The 19914-nt window shown below is 37.7% G+C and overlaps 1 protein-coding gene across 1 annotated transcript; it reads right to left on the reverse strand.

The window, feature by feature from the left end:
• Positions 1 to 17487: 17487 nt before the first annotated feature.
• LOC127136738 (uncharacterized) lies at positions 17488 to 18771 on the reverse strand. The gene is made up of 2 exons (XM_051063265.1): positions 18129 to 18771; positions 17488 to 17951 (listed from the first exon to the last, which is right to left on the reverse strand). Exons 1-2 carry the CDS (start codon positions 18769 to 18771, stop codon positions 17488 to 17490), a joined length of 1107 nt encoding a protein of 368 aa, XP_050919222.1.
• Between the last annotated feature and the right edge of the window lie 1143 nt (positions 18772 to 19914).

The raw sequence follows: 19914 nt of genomic DNA on the forward strand, positions 1-19914 counted from the left end.
TGTGATATGATTGTGTGGATATGATTTTGGTAGATATGAATATACGTGGATTTTAGGTGATCCATTTGATATGAACTGTTGATGTGTTATTGATGTGATATGTGTGCATATTTGTGATATATGTGATGAAATGGTGACTTGTATACATTATGGAATCATGTGAAAGTTGTATACATATTTGATGATGATTTGTAAATGATGATGGATGATAATATGTACATGAAATCGATATGTTGTGAAATATGACTTTTGTACATCGTTTAGTATTTATAAATTAATACTTGTGGATTGTTGAGCCATGTCATATGATGGTAAACATGTGATTCTTTAATAAGATGATATGATGCATGTTTGTATGAAGCATGACGAATTATAATAATATATGTATGTTTGTTATACATTTCATATTATTATGTTTTTCTATAATGATTTGAATTTTCACCCTTCTGTTGGAATGATATTCTATCGCGGCATTGCTCAGGTACCGAAGATAGTGGTGTTTCGCACAAGGATTAAATTCGGAGGCTAGTTCTTGTTGTGTTTTGACTAGGTAGTCAATAGTGCTATGGTCATGTAACACTTGAGTTTATGAGATTATTTGTATTTGTTTTAATGTTGAGTGGCCTTAGAGCCCAAAACGATATTTTGTGGTAGATGATTTATGGGAATCATCACTATTTACCATTTAGGAAGAGAGATGTTATTCCGCTGTGTGAGTTTGCATATTGGTTATTTGATTTTGATTTATAATCCGTGTTACTTGTATGTGACCATGGCATGTGTTGTTTCTGGCAGAAGTAAATGTGATGCCCTCGTGTATGCATGCTTTAATTTACTCTGATCATGCAATTGTATGATGTATTTGAGTAGTAGTAGTTTGGGAGGTGTTACAGAAGAGATTGAGAATGATATCGATAATGGAATAGATAAGAGACACTCGACGTTGGATCAAGTACTCGCGTTGCTATTGTGAATTTGATTTGGAAGAGACTTAAAGTTGGATCAAGTGTGCTTTTTATCTTTTGAAATTTTTTATTATATCGTTTGGTTTTATCTTTTTAGTTAGCATTCAGGAGAAACTATACAAGAAAAGTAAACATAAGTTATTACACTTGCATGGGATGGGGGGACATATGATCCATAATTGGGGGATGGAACCACACAATACAAAAGGTAGGTAAGGAATATATATTGACAAGTTACAAACGAAGTACCATGCCTAAAAAAATCAAGTGGTATAGTGACCTCAAACAATACAAAGTAAAATGAATGGTTAAAGGTCATGATGGATTGGATAGTGGGCAAAGTAACTTGAATCCAAACTTGAGTTGAACTTGAAATCTCAATGGCATGTAATCATCACAAAAAATTGGGGTTAGTATAAATTAAAACAAATGGTAATGCATCAAATGTAAACATGTTCAAAGATTTTTATCAATTCAAATGGAAATGGATTAATCATGGACAAACAATCAAAAACTAATCATGTGATCATGGCAAATGGAATAGACATACACAAGGAATATATCACATAAATTAAAATAGAATTTTAATGCAATTTAAATTTTTGCACTTTATCATTCATGCAATTTGTTTATGTCTCAGTTATTTTCACTTTGCTCACTTGAGCCATATTTTGTGCTTGTGATTTTGTTTTGTTTGTTGTCTTAGGACCTTAAAATACTTAATAAGAACAAAAAACCTAAAAAAATATATTGGTGGACTATTGGACCTCTGTATGTGACTTGAGTTGACCTTATGACTTTAGAGTAGGCAACATCCCTGAGCTATGAAAGGACTTGGCCAATGCCATTATTTGAGACCATTTCTTGGCCAATGCCATTCATCTGATACAAGCCTTGAGAGACTCCTTTGATTCATCTGTTATTCTCTCTTTGTTTGAACTTGTTATTTTTATCTTATTGGTATCATTTGATGTTTCTCTTTGAGTATGTTTCAAGGGATATTTCATCTGACACATCTAAAAGACATTGAAGACTGCTTGCTTTTGGAGTGCTTGCTTGGATGTTTGGTTATCTATATTTGATACCATTTGGTCTTCTCATTAGTTACTTGGATGATTATGCTTTGTTGCTTGCTTAACAATCCAAAGGAATTGGATTTTTATCTGACATTGTTGTCTTGTGGATGCTTCCCATTGGTTAGATATTTTCAACTCTAAACTTTTAAATCTTGTTTAGGATAGTCCTTTCATCTCCTCCTACCTCTTTAATTTCAAAATCTCTCTCTCATTAAAAAAAACTTCTTTGCTTGTTGTTTTCAACTTAGACTTGTTTTAATGAGTAGAAACCTTGGTCTTATGACATTGATTTTCAAAATGTTTTCTTAATCATATTTGTAAATGAACTTAATCATATTGACTTCATTTTCAAAAAGACAAAAAAGAATTAACAACCTCATCTAATCATTTTGGCCACTTTGTGCCTTTTTGTTTTAACCTTTTCAAAAGAGAGCATTTAGATTTGAGTTATCTTTGGTTAAGATATAATTCTCCCATTCCATGATATATTGATTGTAATACTTTCCATTTATTAGGTATTAGTGGCATACTTGTTGATTGAATCCAAGTTAGAGCCCTCCCTCTTAAATGTTGTAAAACCCTCATTATCGGTGAATGTTTGGTTGAGTATTCTCCCATTTATAACAAAAGATCTTTAGGCTTTTGTTAAAATTAATCCACCAATCTTTGAAATTTTTACCATGAACTACGAGGTTTTGATCCCTCATTTTTATGTTGGTACATAGGCATAAGACTGAAGGTCTTGTCAAACACAAAAATATAATAAATGAATTCTTTTCTCATCCCCACATTCAATTTTCAACAAAATATCTTTTTCAACCAAAAACACTTACACACAAAAAAAGGCTTCCTAGGAGTACCTAGGACACTTTGGGTGCTAATACCTTCCCTCTGTGTAACCAACCCCCTTACCTGTAATATCTGACATTTTATTAGTCTTGATTTGAAAACTTCTTATCTTTGGGTTTTGTTCATACTTTTCCCTTTTCCTTTGGAAACAATAAAAGTATGGTGGCGACTCTGGTTTTACAAAGAGATGTTTTGTAAAGGCATGCATGAAGTATGAAATATATTATGTATGCGACGTATGACTAATCTTTTTTTATCTTTTTTCTTTCTCGTTCTTTTCTTCTCCTTTTCTCATTTTATATTTCTTTCTTTCCTCCACTAACATGTTTTGGCATATAACCAGTGATCGAGGTATTCCCGCGGGATTCCACAAAGGTAGAAGAATCATGTGTTTTGCCAAAAGGAAAATACCAGAGGATATAAAACTGAAATGAGATCCTCTGCAAAAGCCAGAGAGACGTCTTGCAAAAGGCAAGTAGCTCGACTGAGAAGTGACTTTGTCATACAATAGATAACGAGAGCTCTTAGACACAAGGTCTGCTGGGGACTCTCACACAAAAGGTTGTGAGAACTTCTTAACGAAAGGTTAATAAGAAAGCTGGAAGGGATTCCCCATACGGCATGTAATGAGAAACTTCTTACAAAAAGGCTAAGAAGGAAATGGAAACTAGATTCTCGTACAAAAGGTAATGAGAAACTTCTGAACAAAAGGTTAAGAAGAAAGATGGAAAGGAATTCTCATGCAAAAGGAAAATGAGAAACTTCTCAACAAAAGGTTAAGAATAAAGCTGGAAAGGATGATTAACTCATGCGAAAGGTAATGAGAAACTTCTCAACAAAAGGTTAAGAAGAGAGATGGATGGGATTTCTCATACGAAAGGTGTGAGAAACTTCTTAACAAAAGGCTAAGAAGAAAACCTGAGGGGATTATCATTTCATACAAAAGGTAGCAATGACTCCTTAATAAGAGAAGATTTCCAATGCAAAAGGAAAAGGATACTTACAAAAGGTAATCACGTTTGAAAAAGAAATCCTCGAGTAAAAGGATGAGGAGACTTACAAAAGGTAAGCAGCTGAGGGTAACAGTTTTTATGTAAAAGGCACAAGGGGAACTCACGAAAGATAAGCAAGAAGGGAAATTCCTCCCATGCAAAAGGTAGGGGGTACTTACAAAAGGTAAGTAATTGACGGAAGGTCCCAAACATTTATAGAAGTAAAACAAAGGGTGAGACAGGACCTGCTAGGTAAAACCTAGACTTAAAGGAAATTTCCAGATAAATTCGGGCTTTGGCACACTCAAACAAATGGGGAACATTGCGATAGGCATGAAAACCTCATATCGTCCCTTAGGTATAACGGCAGGGGGGAAGTTTCCGAATAATGGCTACTCACCCCGGGACTCGCCAAACATATATCCAGTGTTCGAAACAAGCGAGAAGCAAAGATCTGACATAGGTACCCTACTCGTGCAAAAGGAAACACGGGGAAGGCGTGATTTCATGCACAAAGCAACAAAATAAACCCACAAAAGGCAAATTATCTCAATAACCTTCTCCATGCAAAAGGCACAGGAAAGCTGGCACAAGGCCGGAGGGGCTTACAAAAGGTAAGTGACTGGTTGAAGATTCAAAAGGTACTTGCAAAAGGCAAACACTCAGGAGAAATATTTCGGGAAAACCCGCTGGGAATACCACTTGAGATTTTCATGATAATGTTCTCAACTGGGGAGGAAGAATATCTCAACGGAGTATTCTTTTATGCTTTCGAGAAAGTTTCTCATGCAGTTATGCATATTTATTTGGCATGGCATAATGCTCCATTTTCAATGGAATATGCTACCCTTTTTATGATGCAATGTTATGTAATGAAAGATTACTTCTGCAAGATGTTGATGCATAGTTGTTAGGGACCAATTAGTACTACTTTTTATATCATTTTATTGGTCCCTTTTACCAAGTTTTGATGTAATTACACACTTTTATTCTCACTATTTTGTATAAATGCAATTAGGTTTAATTTATTTTGTTTTGAATAGTTATTTCACATATTTGTTAGTTTTGTAGAATTTTTGGATAAGAGAGCTTTTGGAATGCAACATCATAATATGGAAGAGGAGTTGAATGCAATTTGGAAGCCTAATTTGGAAGAATACCACTTGGAAGACTCTTTGGATGAAGCTTGCAAAGCAAGGAAGCTGAGATAGCTTCAGTTCGCGCCGCAAACCACCTTCGCCCCGCGAACTCTACGAATCCAGCAAGCTGATTTTGGCCAATGGTGCTGTTTTCAAGGCCAGCTGGTTTTGCCATTTTTGTGTCTGCCTTAGGGGAGCTTTTCTGCTTTGGATGGGAAATGATCATTTGAGGAAATGTCAACCCTTTTAGAAAATCAGAATGGAAAATGATATTCATTCTAACACATTCACACATTCATTGATACAGGGAATTTGTAAGAGAGAAAAACAGAGTTTTCTTCCATTGCATTTTGCTTTCCAAAATGATGATGAGGAGCTAAACCCCATTTTGTCAAGATTGGAGGTAGTAGCTATTCTCATTTGTTTATGTATTCCATTTGATTCATATATATGATAAAAGATTGTTGATGTTTTGAATGCTATTTTTGCCCTAAGTTGAAAGTCAGATTTGAGTAGTTGTTGAAAGAGATTATTTAAGTCTTGACATAAAGTAGACTTTCAAGTAGTGAATAAGTTGTAGAGATAGATTTATTCATTACTCTTCTTTTGTATCAACCATTAAAGATTGCTATATTGATAGTTAGGTGGAGAGATCGTCTAAGGATCAATATAGTGATTATCACAATATCATTTAGACATAAATGATATTGAGAGGATACTTGAACATCATCAATAATATTAAATCTATATAGTTATCATAAGGAATCATAAGCACTTGAAATAGTGAACTCCAATCTTGCCAAGCTTTTACATTTGATTAAAACCATTTTACTGTTTTTAGTGATATTTTACTCAAAAGATAACTTTCCAAACAAAACAATTTGGTTACTTTCTAAACTTATAACAATTTGAATTATAGAACGGCGGTAATAACAACCAATCTATGTGGAAACGATATAAAAAATATTTTCCGAAGATATACTTTTCAACAAATTAGCGTCGTTGATGGGGATTGGTGTTCGATATTACAAGCATTGCAATAATTCATTGTTTTAAGTTTTGTTACTTGTATTACTATTCCTCTTGTGTTTCACTTGGTTTGTTAGTTTTGTAGATTCTAGTGCATGCGAGGAAAAGCTACCGAGGAGCAATTTCAATTCGATCCCAAAATTGAAAGAACACTTCGGAAGCTCAATAGCAAAACATGAAGAAGAAGGAAACTAGCCGAAGAGAGGAACCGGAGAGAAGAAGCATCTACTTCCGCACTTGTTCAAATCGAAGAACTGGTTGTAGAAGCTTGTGACGGAAACATGGCGGATGAAAATCGTACCGAAATGTCCGCTAATAGTCCAAGAAGGAATGCTCAATTTACCCGTGGAGGAAGAAATACGGAGATGAAGACCGGAATCCTCCAACTTCTCTATGCAAATCCATTCACCGGAATGGACCATGAAGATCCGTATACCCATCTCATCAAATTCTATGAGATTGCGGGTTCTACGGGAATTGATGAAACGGGTGAAGAGGCATTATTCAAAAGGATGTTCCCACACTCTTTAGTGGGGAAGGCAAAGGAGTGGTACCTTGATCAAGCACCAAGAGTGATGACGGATTGGAATTTGTTAGAAGAAAAGTTCTTAGAAAGATATTTCCCTCAATCCCGATTCATGGAAGCCAAAACGGCTATTGCGGTATTCACTCAAGGAAGCAACGAGTCTTTAAATGAGGCTTGGGAAAGATTCAAGTCAATGTTGAGAAAATGCAAGGGTCATGGTTTTTGATGAGCTCACTCAAATCCATATTTTTCTAAATGGGCTCCAATCAACTCACAAGACACTTTTGGATGCTACCGCGGGTGGCTCTCTTATGTCAAAGAATACTGAAAAAGCTAAAGTCATTATTGATCGGATGGCACTCAATGATCTCCAAAGTCAACATGACCGTAGCCCTTCACAACGTAAACCGGGAGTTCTTGAGTTAAATACCAATGATGCCATTCTTGCTCAAAACAAGCTACTCTCTCAACAAGTGGAGTTGCTTACTCAACAAATGGCCAAGCTTCCACAGCAAATGAAGGAAATTCAAGGGTCTCAAGTTTGACATCAAGTAGCATGTTGCGAATTATGCAAAGGAGATCATCCTACTAGTTTTTGTCCTCCACTAGAAGAAGTGAGTTATGTGAACAATCAAAATCAAGGCTATCAAAGACAACCTCCTAACAATCAAGGTTATCAACTAAGAAACAATCAAGGCTATCAACCATCAAGGTTCAACAATCAAAATTTTCAGCAACAAAGTCCCTATCAACACCCAAACTCTCAAGGCCAACAATCGCAAGGAGGAAATTCCAAGCTAGAAGACACTCTTCAAAAATTCATGCAAGCTTCCATGGCAAATCAGAAGAGTAACAAAGCAGCAATTAAGAATCTGGAAAATCAAGTAGGCCAACTTGCGAAACAACTGTCGGAACAAAACGCAGGATCTTCCTTTTCCGCTAACACTCAAACCAATCCAAAGGAGCATTGTAAAGCAATTGTCACGAGGAGTGGTAAAGAGTTGACAAGTGAAAAAAGTGAGGAAATTATAGTAGAGAATGATATGGATGGGGTGCTGGAAAAAGAGGATGTGATTGGTGGAAGGGAGAAAGTGGCTGGAACTCTTCAGTTTGCACCGCGATCCCCCTTCGCGCCGCGAAAAGAGCAGGATTTGCCAGCAGAGAGGCAGACTGAATTGGAGGTGAAAAAGGATGCCGAACCAAGAAAGAAGAAGAAAGGAGAGAAAGGCGTGAGCGTCATTCCAACCCAACATCTACCTTATCCGCATGCTCCATCGAGGAAGGACAATTCTAGGCATTATGCACGGTTCATGGACATATTCAAACAACTTCAAATCAATATTCCATTTGCCGACGCATTAGATCAAATGCCACGGTATGCAAAGTTCATGAAGGATATTCTTACAAAGAAAAGGAGACACGTGGAAGACGAAACCATCTTGCTTGATGCACGTTGTAGTGCCATCATTCAAAAGACTCTCCCAAGGAAGGAATCCGATCCGGGCCGAGTCGTTTTATCGGTAACCATTGGAAGCACATACATTGGTAATGGTTTGATTGACTTGGGGTCTAGCATCAATTTAATTCCCCTATCCATTGTTAAAAGATTGGGAAATGTTGAGATCAAGTCCACAAGGATGACTTTACAACTAGCCGACAAATCTACCACTTCACCATATGGAGTTGCTCAAGACATGTTAGTGAAGGTGGACAAATTCTTGTTTCCGGTAGATTTCGTGATAGTAGAGATGGATAAGGATCGTGATGTTCCTCTAATTCTTGGAAGACCATTCATGAAAACATCCCGGATGATGATTGATATTGATGATGGACTAATGAAGGTGAGAGTGCAAGATGAAGAGGTGACCTTTAATCTTTTTGAAGCCATGAAGCATCCAAATGACAAGCATGATTCTTTCCGAATCGATGCAACCGAAGAGGAAGTAGTGGAAGTCGCAAATCAAGTTCATATTTCTAATCCTCTAGAAAGATCTCTCATCGGAGCTTACAATGTGTTGACCGAAAATGAAGAAAAAGAGATTGAAGCAATGTTGCATGAATTAGAGTCTTGTGGGGAGCTTGCTTATCATGAAGAAACAAAGGAAGACTTGGATGCGACAAAGAAAATGGAAGAACCAAAACTCGAGTTGAAAATGCTACCTTCACACTTGAAGTATGTGTTCCTTGGTGACGAGTGTACTAAACCGGTGATCATTAGCAACACCTTTCCCACAAAAGAGGAATACAAATTAGTACAAGTGCTGAAAAAGAATGAAGGTGCAATAGGGTGGGTGTTATCCGATTTGAAGGGTATTAGTCCGGCCTATTGTATGCATAAGATCATGATGGAAGAGAATTTCAAACCCGTTGCACAACCTCAAAGGCGTCTGAATCCATCAATGAAAGAAGTAGTTCGGAAAGAAGTTGTCAAACTCTTGGAAGCCGGAATGATTTATCCTATATCCGATAGTGCATGGGTGAGTCCGGTACAAGTAGTTCCCAAGAAAGGTGGCATGACGGTTATCGAAAATGATAAAAATGAGTTGATTCCGACAAGAACGGTAACCGGGTGGAGGATGTGTATTGACTATAGAAGGCTAAACCAAGCTACAAGAAAAGATCACTTCCCACTACCTTTCATGGATCAAATGTTGGAAAGGTTAGCAGGCAAAAATTTCTACTGTTTCTTGGACGGGTATTCGGGGTACAACCAAATTTCGGTCAATCCGGCGGATCATGAGAAGACAGCTTTTACATGTCCTTTTGGCATCTTTGCTTACCGAAGAATGCCTTTTGGGTTATGTAATGCACCGGCCACATTTCAACGGTGTATGCAAGCTATATTCTCGGACTTAATAGAAGAATGCATTGAAGTGTTCATGGATGATTTCTCCGTGTATGGATCATCTTTTGATTTGTGCTTAAAACATCTTGATGTGGTTTTGGGAAGATGCGTGGAGACCAACTTAGTGCTCAATTGGGAAAAATGCAACTTTATGGTCACTGAAGGTGTTGTACTCGGTCACAAGATCTCCTCCGAAGGCTTAGAGGTTGACAAAGCTAAGGTGGAAGTCATTGAGAAATTACCACCTCCAACAAATATAAAAGGAATAAGGAGCTTTCTCGGACATGCCGGTTTCTACCGAAGATTCATCAAAGATTTTTCAAAGATAGCAAAGCCACTGAGTAACTTGCTCAACAAAGGTACACATTTTCTTTTCGATGAGTCATGTCTCAAAGCTTTCCTTGATTTAAAAGAAAAGTTAGTCACGGCACCCATAATCGTGGCACCAAATTGGAAACTTGATTTTGAACTTATGTGTGATGCAAGCGATTATGCGTTTGGTGCGGTGTTGGGTCAAAGAAGAGATAAAGTTTTTCATGCTATCCACTATGCTAGTAAAGTGTTAAATGAGGCACAAGTCAATTATGCGACAACTGAAAAAGAGTTACTAGCTATAGTGTACGCATTGGAAAAGTTTAGAGCTTACTTGATAGGGTCAAAAGTTGTAGCCTACACTGACCACTCGGCGATCAAATATTTGCTAACCAAGCCGGATTCCAAACAAAGACTAATTCGTTGGATTCTCTTATTGCAAGAGTTTGATTTGGAAATCCGGGATAAAAGAGGTTCCGAAAACTTGGTGGCGGATCATTTATCTCGTTTGGTCAATGTGGACATTACAAACAAAGAAGAGGAAGTAAGAGAAGAATTTCCGGATGAAAAACTGTATGCGATTCAAGTGAGGCCTTGGTTTGCTGATTTTGCTAATTACAAAGCAACCGGTTTAACACCGGAAGACCTCACTTGCAATCAAAGAAGGAAATTCTTGGCGGATGCAAAATATTATGTTTGGGATGATCCGTATCTGTTTAAAGTGGGTGTAGACAATATTTTGAGAAGGTGTGTAACAATTGAGGAGTCAAAGGACATCCTTTGGCATTGTCACAGCTCTTCGTATGGAGGTCACTATAGCGGTTTGAGAACAGCCACTAAAGTGCTCCAATCGGGCTTTTATTGGCCATCTTTATTTAAAGATGCACATGAACATGCGAAGAGTTGTGATACATGCCAACGAAGTGGAGGAATAGGAAAACGGGATGAAATGCCTCTAACCAACATGCTAGAAGTAGAAGTTTTTGATTGTTGGGGTATTGATTTCGTTGGCCCATTCCCCTCTTCTTTCTCAAATGAGTACATACTAGTGGCCGTTGACTATGTCTCGAAGTGGGTAGAAGCAATTGCTTCACCTAAGGCCGATGCCAAAACAGTGATTAAATTTTTAAAGAAAAACATATTTTCATGTTTTGGTGTGCCTAGGGTGTTGATAAGTGATGGAGGATCACACTTTTGCAATACACCTCTAGAAAAAGTTTTGTAACATTATGGTGTAAAGCACAAGGTGACCACTCCCTACCACCCACAAGTGAATGGTTAAACGGAGGTTTCTAACCGGGAAGTCAAGCGGATCCTTGAGAAAACAGTCTCGAATTCAAGAAAAGATTGGTCTTTAAAACTGGATGAAGCATTGTGAGCGTATCGTACCGCCTACAAAGCACCTATTGGGCTAACTCCGTTTCAAATGGTGTATGGGAAGACTTGTCATCTTCCAGTGGAAATGGAGCATAGGGCATTATGGGCTCTCAAATTCTTGAACTTTGACTCCACTTTAGCTGGAGAAAAAAGAAAAGGACAACTCCATGAATTGGAGGAATCAAGGAACAACGCTTACCATTCGAATAAACTTTACAAGGAAAAGGTAAAGGCATACCATGATGGAAAGGTCCGTCATAAGGAGTTTCATGTTAGACAAATGGTATTTCTTTTCAACTCAAGGTTGAAGTTATTCCCTGGTAAGCTAAAGTCAAAGTGGTCAGGACCGTTTGTTGTCAAAGAGGTGCGCAACTATGGGGCCATTGTGATCGAGGATCCAAAGTCACAAGAGAGCTGGACTGTAAATGGTCAAAGACTCAAAGTCTACCATAGTGGCGACGTAAATCGGGATGTGTGTGTCATTTCTCTATCTGGACCGGGCTAATCATTGGACCGTCGAGCTCTAAACGACGTTAAACAAAGCGCTTGTTGGGAGGCAACCCAACGTTGTATGTCTGCATTTTACATTTTCTAAATTCTGCTGTGTTAAATTCTGTGAAATTGGGTTCTATCCACTGCAGTTCGCCCCGCGACCATCGTTCGTCCAGTGAACTGAATGCAAAGCTTCAATTTGCGCCGCGAACAAGGTACGCCCCGCGAACGGTGCGTGGCAGAACCACTTAAGTTCTGTTTAGGTTAGTTTTTCTGTCCATTCTATTTCATTTTCAAAACTTTAACTTTCCCTCTTTTTCACTCCCACTCCTAAAAACTTCCCAAAACTAAAAAACTTCCTTCTCCATCTCCCAAATCCTCAGTTGTTAGCTAAGATTCAAGTGCACTTCATTAAGGTATGTTGTTCTTTTCATGTTCTCTTCTCCGTTCCTTTCAGGTTCTCATTTAGGTAATGTTAGGGTTTTGTAAAAATTGGAACTTGGCACTTGAAATAACCTTGCATGTCTAATGTGGATTCAGATTAGGATTAGGATAGAGATTGTGATTTTGACTGTTGGAAGTAATAACCTTAAAATCCTTGGAACCCTAGCAGGCTCCTGGAGATTTCCTGGTTCGTAGGGTTCGCGCCGCGAACTAGGAAATTCCAGTGTTGTGTTTTATGCTGATTGATTGCTAACTCTCTTCATGTTTTGTTGTGTGGTTGTTCTGATGCTTATTGCAGATGTCTAAGAGAACCAAAACCACGGCTTCCGTTCAAACCCGTTCATTGAGAAGGTTCACAAGTGACGAACACGAAGAACGATTTGAAAACTTAATCAAGAGAACCATCCAATCGGAAAGGTTCATCTGTTTATCACCGGGTGGGACTTATCGGAACTTGGTTTCCAATTTTGAAAGAAGAAGGTGGACCAAACTTTGTGAACCAGAGGCGGCAATCAATTATGATATTGTACGGGAGTTCTATGCAAACGCTATGCATCTTGAAGAGGGAGTAGCTTTCAACTACCAAACAAGGGTAAGAGGCAGGATTATTTCTTTTGGCAAAGATGCAATTAACTCATATCTTGGTAATCCTCTAACCTTGGGAGAGAATGAACGGTGCGAGTATCGTACCAAGGAATTGGCAAACGTTTGGGATCTTCCAGCGGTGAGCGCCATCTTGTGCCTTCAAGGAAAAACATTTGACCTAAATGATCAAGGACTTCCAAAATCTTGGAAAAGAGAGAATCTAAATTTGGAAGCCAGGGCATTTCTGGTGCTGCTATTGAACAATATCAGGCCAAGGAGCCACAACACCACGATCCCTTTGGATGTAGGGTGTTTGTTGTACTACATCATGATCGGCAAATCTGTGGATGTAGCATCAATCATAGCGGGAGAAATGCGGAAGATGGCTATAAATGGAACAAAATTTGGTGGTAAAGCAGGTGTGCTTGCATACCCGAGGCTGATCATGGGACTTTGTCGACGGGTGAATGTTGCCATTCCGGATGAAGTACACTTCTCTATCACTAGTGTGATTAATGATGCTTATCTGAATAGGTTTTGCCAAAGCCAAATGAACAGAGCCGAAGGAGCCAGGACTTCGTCATCCAGACCCCGACCCCGCACTTCTCCAGTCTTCGACCAGATGGCGTTTGCCAATTATTGTTGTGAGAGATTTGAGGCCTCTAGGAGGTCTCAATCATTTATCTTTGATGCTATGCAGCAACAATTCCAGAACACGTTCCTTGCACCCGAAGCCCGCACATTTCCTTCTCAGGCGGACTATGTTGCTTATGCTAATTGGCCTGAGGGCAGGCCAGCTTTTATGGGGGGTGCAGGAGGTGGTGCAAACCATGGCGATGAGATGGAGGACGTCCTTGGATCTGTTGGTAGTGGCCAAGAGGAGGAAGATTGAGGAGTTGGTGAATTTGAGGAGTTTGTTTTATTTTGAGTTTTCTTTGTATTATTTTGGTTTTGAAAATTTTTGATGTACTTTTGGGTGGCTCTAGTTCACCAAAACTTTGTTTTTTTTAGTTGTTTTGATAATTGCATGAATACTCTTTGAGATTTAAGTGTATTACAATCAAATTGGTTTACCAACATTTTTTGTTTAATTGTTCTTACTCTTAAGTCAAGCTTAAAGCAACCAAGAAATGTTCGCAAAGAAAGAAGCATAGGACACTTTGAGTGGTGATGATAAGAATTAGTGTCGGCATTTCAAGGTACACTTTATCGCTTTCTAGACTTAACATGAGTAGTTTGATGGTGTGTGCAAATTCCATATCATAAACTCATTGAAATATATGTCATTTTTGAATCAAAATAGGACTTAACCAATTGTGAGGAAGCTTTCCATTGTACACTAAAATGCGGGAAACCAAGCATTATTTCAACTCATTCTTATCATGCTAAATCATGCATCAATCTATTTTTGTGTGAAAATTTTGAAAATGATAGAGGCATTGTTTGTTGAGAAAAACCACTTGACCAAAAAGTTTGAATCAACTAACCTTGTGAGGAGTAATCCTTAGTTAAACCCCTTTGAGCTTATTTTAGGATTCATTTGATTGATAATTGTAAATCAATTGAAATTTTTTGGAATAAATGAATCCTAATTTATTTCGTATCAATTGAACCCTCAAACCGAGTTGTTTGCAAATTTTTCCTTTTGCTTATGTCTAAGTAGGGAGCATTAGTGAATAAATTTGGTTTTGGAATCTAAAGTTGGGGAGAGTAAAGTAAAAAGATGTGATTAGAAACTTGGAAAAGTGAGTTTTTATGAAAGGGTGAAAATATGAAAAGAAACAAGAAAAAGAAATCACCCTTGAAACCATAGAGCAAAGAAAAAGAAAAGAAAGAAAAAAAAAAGAAAATGCTTATGGTTGTGTGGATGTGAAAAGAAAAAGAAAAAAAAAGATAGGGATCAAAAAAATGGAAATTGTATAGAGTTGAATGTTTGGGAATGCTCCCTTAGGATAGGCAACTTTGTTGAATTCTCTTAATCATATCCTTTCTTGTAACCTAAGCCACATTACAACCTTTGAAAGACCTCTTGATTCTCATTTTTCACATGATTTGATATTTGTTGTGATAACCGCATGATTTGAGTTGTTGTTGATTTAATTGCTTGGATGAGTGAAAGTAACCCTTCATGTTATTCATCATTATTATGATTTGTGTGTATGTTTGATTCAATTTTGGCATATATGGCTTTGAATTCCTTGGAATGATTTTTGTACTCAACCATTTCTCTTATTCATGTTTTGTCTAGAATTGAGATAGGTGGATTGAGAAAGTGCCAAACACTTTTGAACCATTTGAATGTCCTTGGTAAATCCTTGTTTCGATCTTTTGTGTCATTGCTTTGGTTGTGAGGGCGGAAACTTTTGTTTAGGAACAAACAAAATGCTAAGTTGGGGAGAGTTGTTAGGGACCAATTAGTACTACTTTTTATATCAATTTATTGGTCCCTTTTACCAAGTTTTGATGTAATTACACACTTTTATTCTCACTATTTTGTATAAATGCAATTAGGTTTAATTTATTTTGTTTTGGATAGTTATTTCACATATTTGTTAGTTTTGTAGAATTTTTGGATAAGAGAGCTTTTGGAATGCAACATCATAATATGGAAGAGGAGTTGAATGCAATTTGGAAGCCTAACTTGGAAGAATACCACTTGGAAGACTCTTTGGATGAAACTTGCAAAGCAAGGAAGCAGAGATAGCTTCAGTTTGCGCCGCGAAGCCTGCGAATCCAGCAAGCTGATTTTGGCCAATTGTGATGTTTTCAAGGCCAGCTGGTTTTGCCATTTTTGTGTCTGCCTTAGGGGAGCTTTTCTACTTTGGATGGGAAATGATCATTTGAGGAAATGTCAACCCTTTTAGAAAATCAGAATGGAAAGTGATATTCATTCTAACACATTCACACATTCATTGATACAGGGAATTTGTAAGAGAGAGAAACAGAGTTTTCTTCCATTGCATTTTGCTTTCCAAAATGATGATGAGGAGCTAAACCCCATTTTGTCAAGATTGGAGGTAGTAGCTATTCTCATTTATTTATGTATTCCATTTGATTCATATATATGATAAAAGATTGTTGATGTTTTGAATGCTTTTTTTGCCCTAAGTTGAAAATCAGATTTGAGTAGTTGTTGAAAGAGATTATTTAAGTCTTGACATAAAATAGATTTTCAAGTAGTGAATAAGTTGTAGAGATAGATTTATTCATTACTCATCTTTTGTATCAACCATTAAAGATTGTTATATTGATAGTTAGGTGGAGAGATCGTCTAAGGATCAATATAGTGATTATCACAATATCATTTAGACATAAATGATATTGAGAGGATACTTGAACATCATCAATAATCTTAAATCTATATAGTTATCATAAGGAATCATAAGCACTTGAAATAGTGAACTCCAATCTTGCCAAGCTTTTACATTTGATTAAAACCATTTTACTGTTTTTAGTGATATTTTACTCAAAAGATAACTTTCCAAACAAAACAATTTGGTTACTTTCTAAACTTATAACAATTTGAATTATAGAACGGCGGTAATAACAACCAATCTCTGTGGATACGATATAAAAAATATTTGCCGAAGATATACTTTTCAACAATAGTCAGGATTTCAGTTAGGTGAGATGGTAATACCCTTAAATGTGCCAACATGGGTTGGGCTTAATGTTTAATGGAAGCGTTTTTACTTCCTGACATCCTGGTTGTCTCAACACTGTTGGGGAGGTGATGAAGCTAATACGGATCCTCTGGTTCCCCATACTGGCCTTGTACAACATATGTTACAAACACTCGTAGAAGATGACAATTCTCCCAAACCTCCACACTTACAGTGGCTTCTGTGATTTTGGGCGTGCCATAAACAGTAATTGGAAATCGTGACTGCCCTTTAGTCATTTAAAGATTGAAGTAAATTTAAGTTCTTTCTTTCAAATTTTTCGTTGTTATCCCTAAAATTTCTAATGCATTGTTTATAAAAAATAAAATCGCATTTCACAAACAAGCAGCAAAAATAAAAATGAGCACTCTTTAGTAAACGAAAGTTTTATTAATGGTAAATTTTCCTATAATCGGGTAGTTACATATGGAAGAAATTCATAAAAGAGGTAATTGCGAAAAAACAAAGATATACAACGGCAACGAGAAAACACTCGGTTTCCCATTGAGTTTCGGTTCTGTTATAACCCTTATATCCTTGATCCTCCTTGTACTCTGGCTTTGAAAAGAGTGATTGGACCAATTCTTCCCATCCAGGGTTACGATATTTGTAGTAAGATTCATAGATTCTCGACAGACCATAACCACTTGCCTTTTAAATCCCTAACTTTTTCCTAGGCCGCCCTTTCGAGTTTTCAACCTAACGAGATGCCCCTTTTTGTCTAAGTCGCCCTTTCGGGTTTTCAACTTAGCGGGTTTCAATTGTTTTAATTTTATCCCTAATTTTTGCCTGAGCCTTTATTTTTTTGGCCCATAGGGATTACCCATTTTTGCCTAAGCTGCCCTTTCGGGTTTTTGGCTTAGCGGGTCTATTTTTAGGCGAAGTATTTTTTGACCGCGTATGCATTCACAGGTGATGCCAAGTCTTCACCATCCATAGTTGAGAGAATCAAGGACCTCCATAGAAAACTTTCCTCTCAACATATGGTCCTGCATAGTTAGGAGTCCATTTTCACCGTGAATTTGTGTGAATCAGCAAGATCTTCTTTAGCACCAGGTCTCCTGCTTGGAGGTTCTAGGGACACACCCTCTTGTCAAAGGCCCTCTTCAACCTCTTCTTATATAACTGACCATGACACAGAGCAGTCATGCGTTTCTCTTCAATAAGTTTGAGTTTATCTAGCCTCGTCTGAACTCATTCAACCTCATCAAGCTCGACATCTATCAGAATCCTTAAAGAAGAGATCTCCATCTCAATGGGAAGTACTGCCTCCATACCATATACCAATGAAAAAGGGGTTGCCCCGATCGAAGTGCGCACCATGGTATGATAACCATGCAAAGAAAAAGGTAGCATTTCATGCCAATATTTGTATGTCTTCACCATTTTTTGAATAATCTTCTTTATATTCTTGTTTGCAACCTCAACAACACCGTTCATCTTCAGACGGTATGGGGAGGAGTTATGATGTTCAATTTTGAAGTTTTTGCACAGTTCCTTCATCATCTTGTTATTGAGGTTTGAACCATTATCAGTAATGGTTTTGTTAGGAATCCCATAACGGCAGATGATATCTCTTTTCAAAAAGCGGGCAACCACCTGTTTTGTTACGTTAGCATATGATGCAGCTTCCACACATTTGGTGAAATGGTCTATGGCTACCAAAATAAATTAATGCCTGTTATAAGCAGTTAGTTCAATACGTCTGATCACATCGATGCCCCATATTGCAAAAGGCTAGGGAGATGAAATGACATTCAGAGGTACCAGAGGCACATGTATTATGTTAGCGTAGATCTGGCACTTATGGCAAGTCTGCACATGACAAAAATAACCTACTTCCACAGTCATCCAATAGTATCCCGCTCTGAGGATCTTTTTAGAAATTGAATGCCCACTAGAATGTTTTCCAAAGGAACCTTCATACACATCTGTTATAACTTTTTCTGCTTCATGTCTATCCATGCATCTGAGCAAGACCAAATCATAACTCCCCTTATAAAGTACACCTCCACTCAAGAAGAACTTAGATAATAACTTCCTGAAGTCCTTCTTGTCTGTGATAAACGCATTCTCAGGATATACTTGTTTCTTAACATACATCTTAATGTCATGGAACCAAGGCTCTCCATCATATTCTTCCTCGGTGGCCAAATAGTATGCAGGCTCATCCAGGTGCTCAATATGGATAGAAGGACCTTCATTCCTCCACTTGACCTTAAACATGGATGCTAAAGTAGCAAGAGCATCTGCTAATTGATTCTCATCCCTCGGGATATGATGAAAAGTGATTTCATCAAAGTAGGGAATCAATTTCATAACGTGCTCTCTATAAGGAATCAACCTGCGATCACGGGTTTCCCAGTCTCCTCGAACTTGACTGATGACGAGAGTTGAGTCTCCGTATACCTTAAGTATTTTGATCCTTAAGTACATTGTTGCTTCGATACCGAAGATACATGCCTCATATTCTGCCATATTATTGGTGCAGTCAAAGTGTAATCTCGTAGTAAATGGAATATGAAATCATGTTGGTGAAGTAATTATTGCACTTATCATGTGGCCATGCGCATTAGAATCACCGTCGAACACGAGTGTCCATCACGATCCTGGTTCGGGTCCTTCCTCAGGGCCAGGAATATTGCATTCTCTTATGAACAAGATATCCTCATCGGGGAAGTCAAACTTCATGGGTTGATAATCCTCCACAAGTTGATGTGCCAAGTAGTCAGAGAGCATACTGTCTTTGATGGCCTTCTGCGTGAGGTACTGAATATCATACTCTGTTAGGACCACCTGCCAATGGTCGACCCTTCCAGTAAGAGCGGGATTTTTAAAAATATACTTGTTTGGATCCATCTTAGAGATGAATAATATTGTATAAGTCAATATATATTGCCTCAGATGTTTGGCTTACCAAGCAAGTGCATAACAGGTCTTCTCAAGTAGAGTATACCTCTTCTTAAAATCAGTGAATTTCTTGCTCAACTAGTAGATAACATGCTCTTTTCTACCTGATTCATCGTGTTTCCCAAGAACACAACCCATGGATTCATCAAGAACAGTCAAGTACATAATAAGAGGCCTACCTAGAAATGGAGGCATTAAGATTGGAGGCTCTTGTAAGTACTCTTTTAACTTTTCAAATGCATTCTGAAAATTGTCATTCCATTCAATAGCCTGATCCTTACGAAGTAGCTTAAAGATAAGTTCACATGTAGCTGTAAGTTGTGATATGAATCTAGATATGTAGTTCAATCTCCCCATAAAACCACGAACCTCTTTCTCTATTTTTGGTGTTGGCATATTCTGTATGGCTTTGACTTTGTCAGGATCAACCTCGATCCCGCGTTGGCTCACGATAAAACCTAGAAATTTTCCAAATCTTACCCCGAAAGTGCATTTGTTGGGATTTAATATCAACCTGAACTTCCTTAATCTTTCAAACATATTTAGCAGATGAATCAGATGTTCTTCCTCAGTTTGAGATTTTGCAATCATATCATCGACATATACCTCAATCTCTTTATGAATCATACCATGAAATAGAGTCACCATTGCCATTTGATACGTTGCACCAACGTTCTTTAATCCGAAAGGCATGACCTTATAACAAAAAGT

The sequence above is a fragment of the Lathyrus oleraceus genome, chromosome 4 (genome assembly GCF_024323335.1).
Source record: "Lathyrus oleraceus cultivar Zhongwan6 chromosome 4, CAAS_Psat_ZW6_1.0, whole genome shotgun sequence".
Taxonomy (NCBI): Eukaryota; Viridiplantae; Streptophyta; class Magnoliopsida; order Fabales; family Fabaceae; genus Lathyrus; species Lathyrus oleraceus.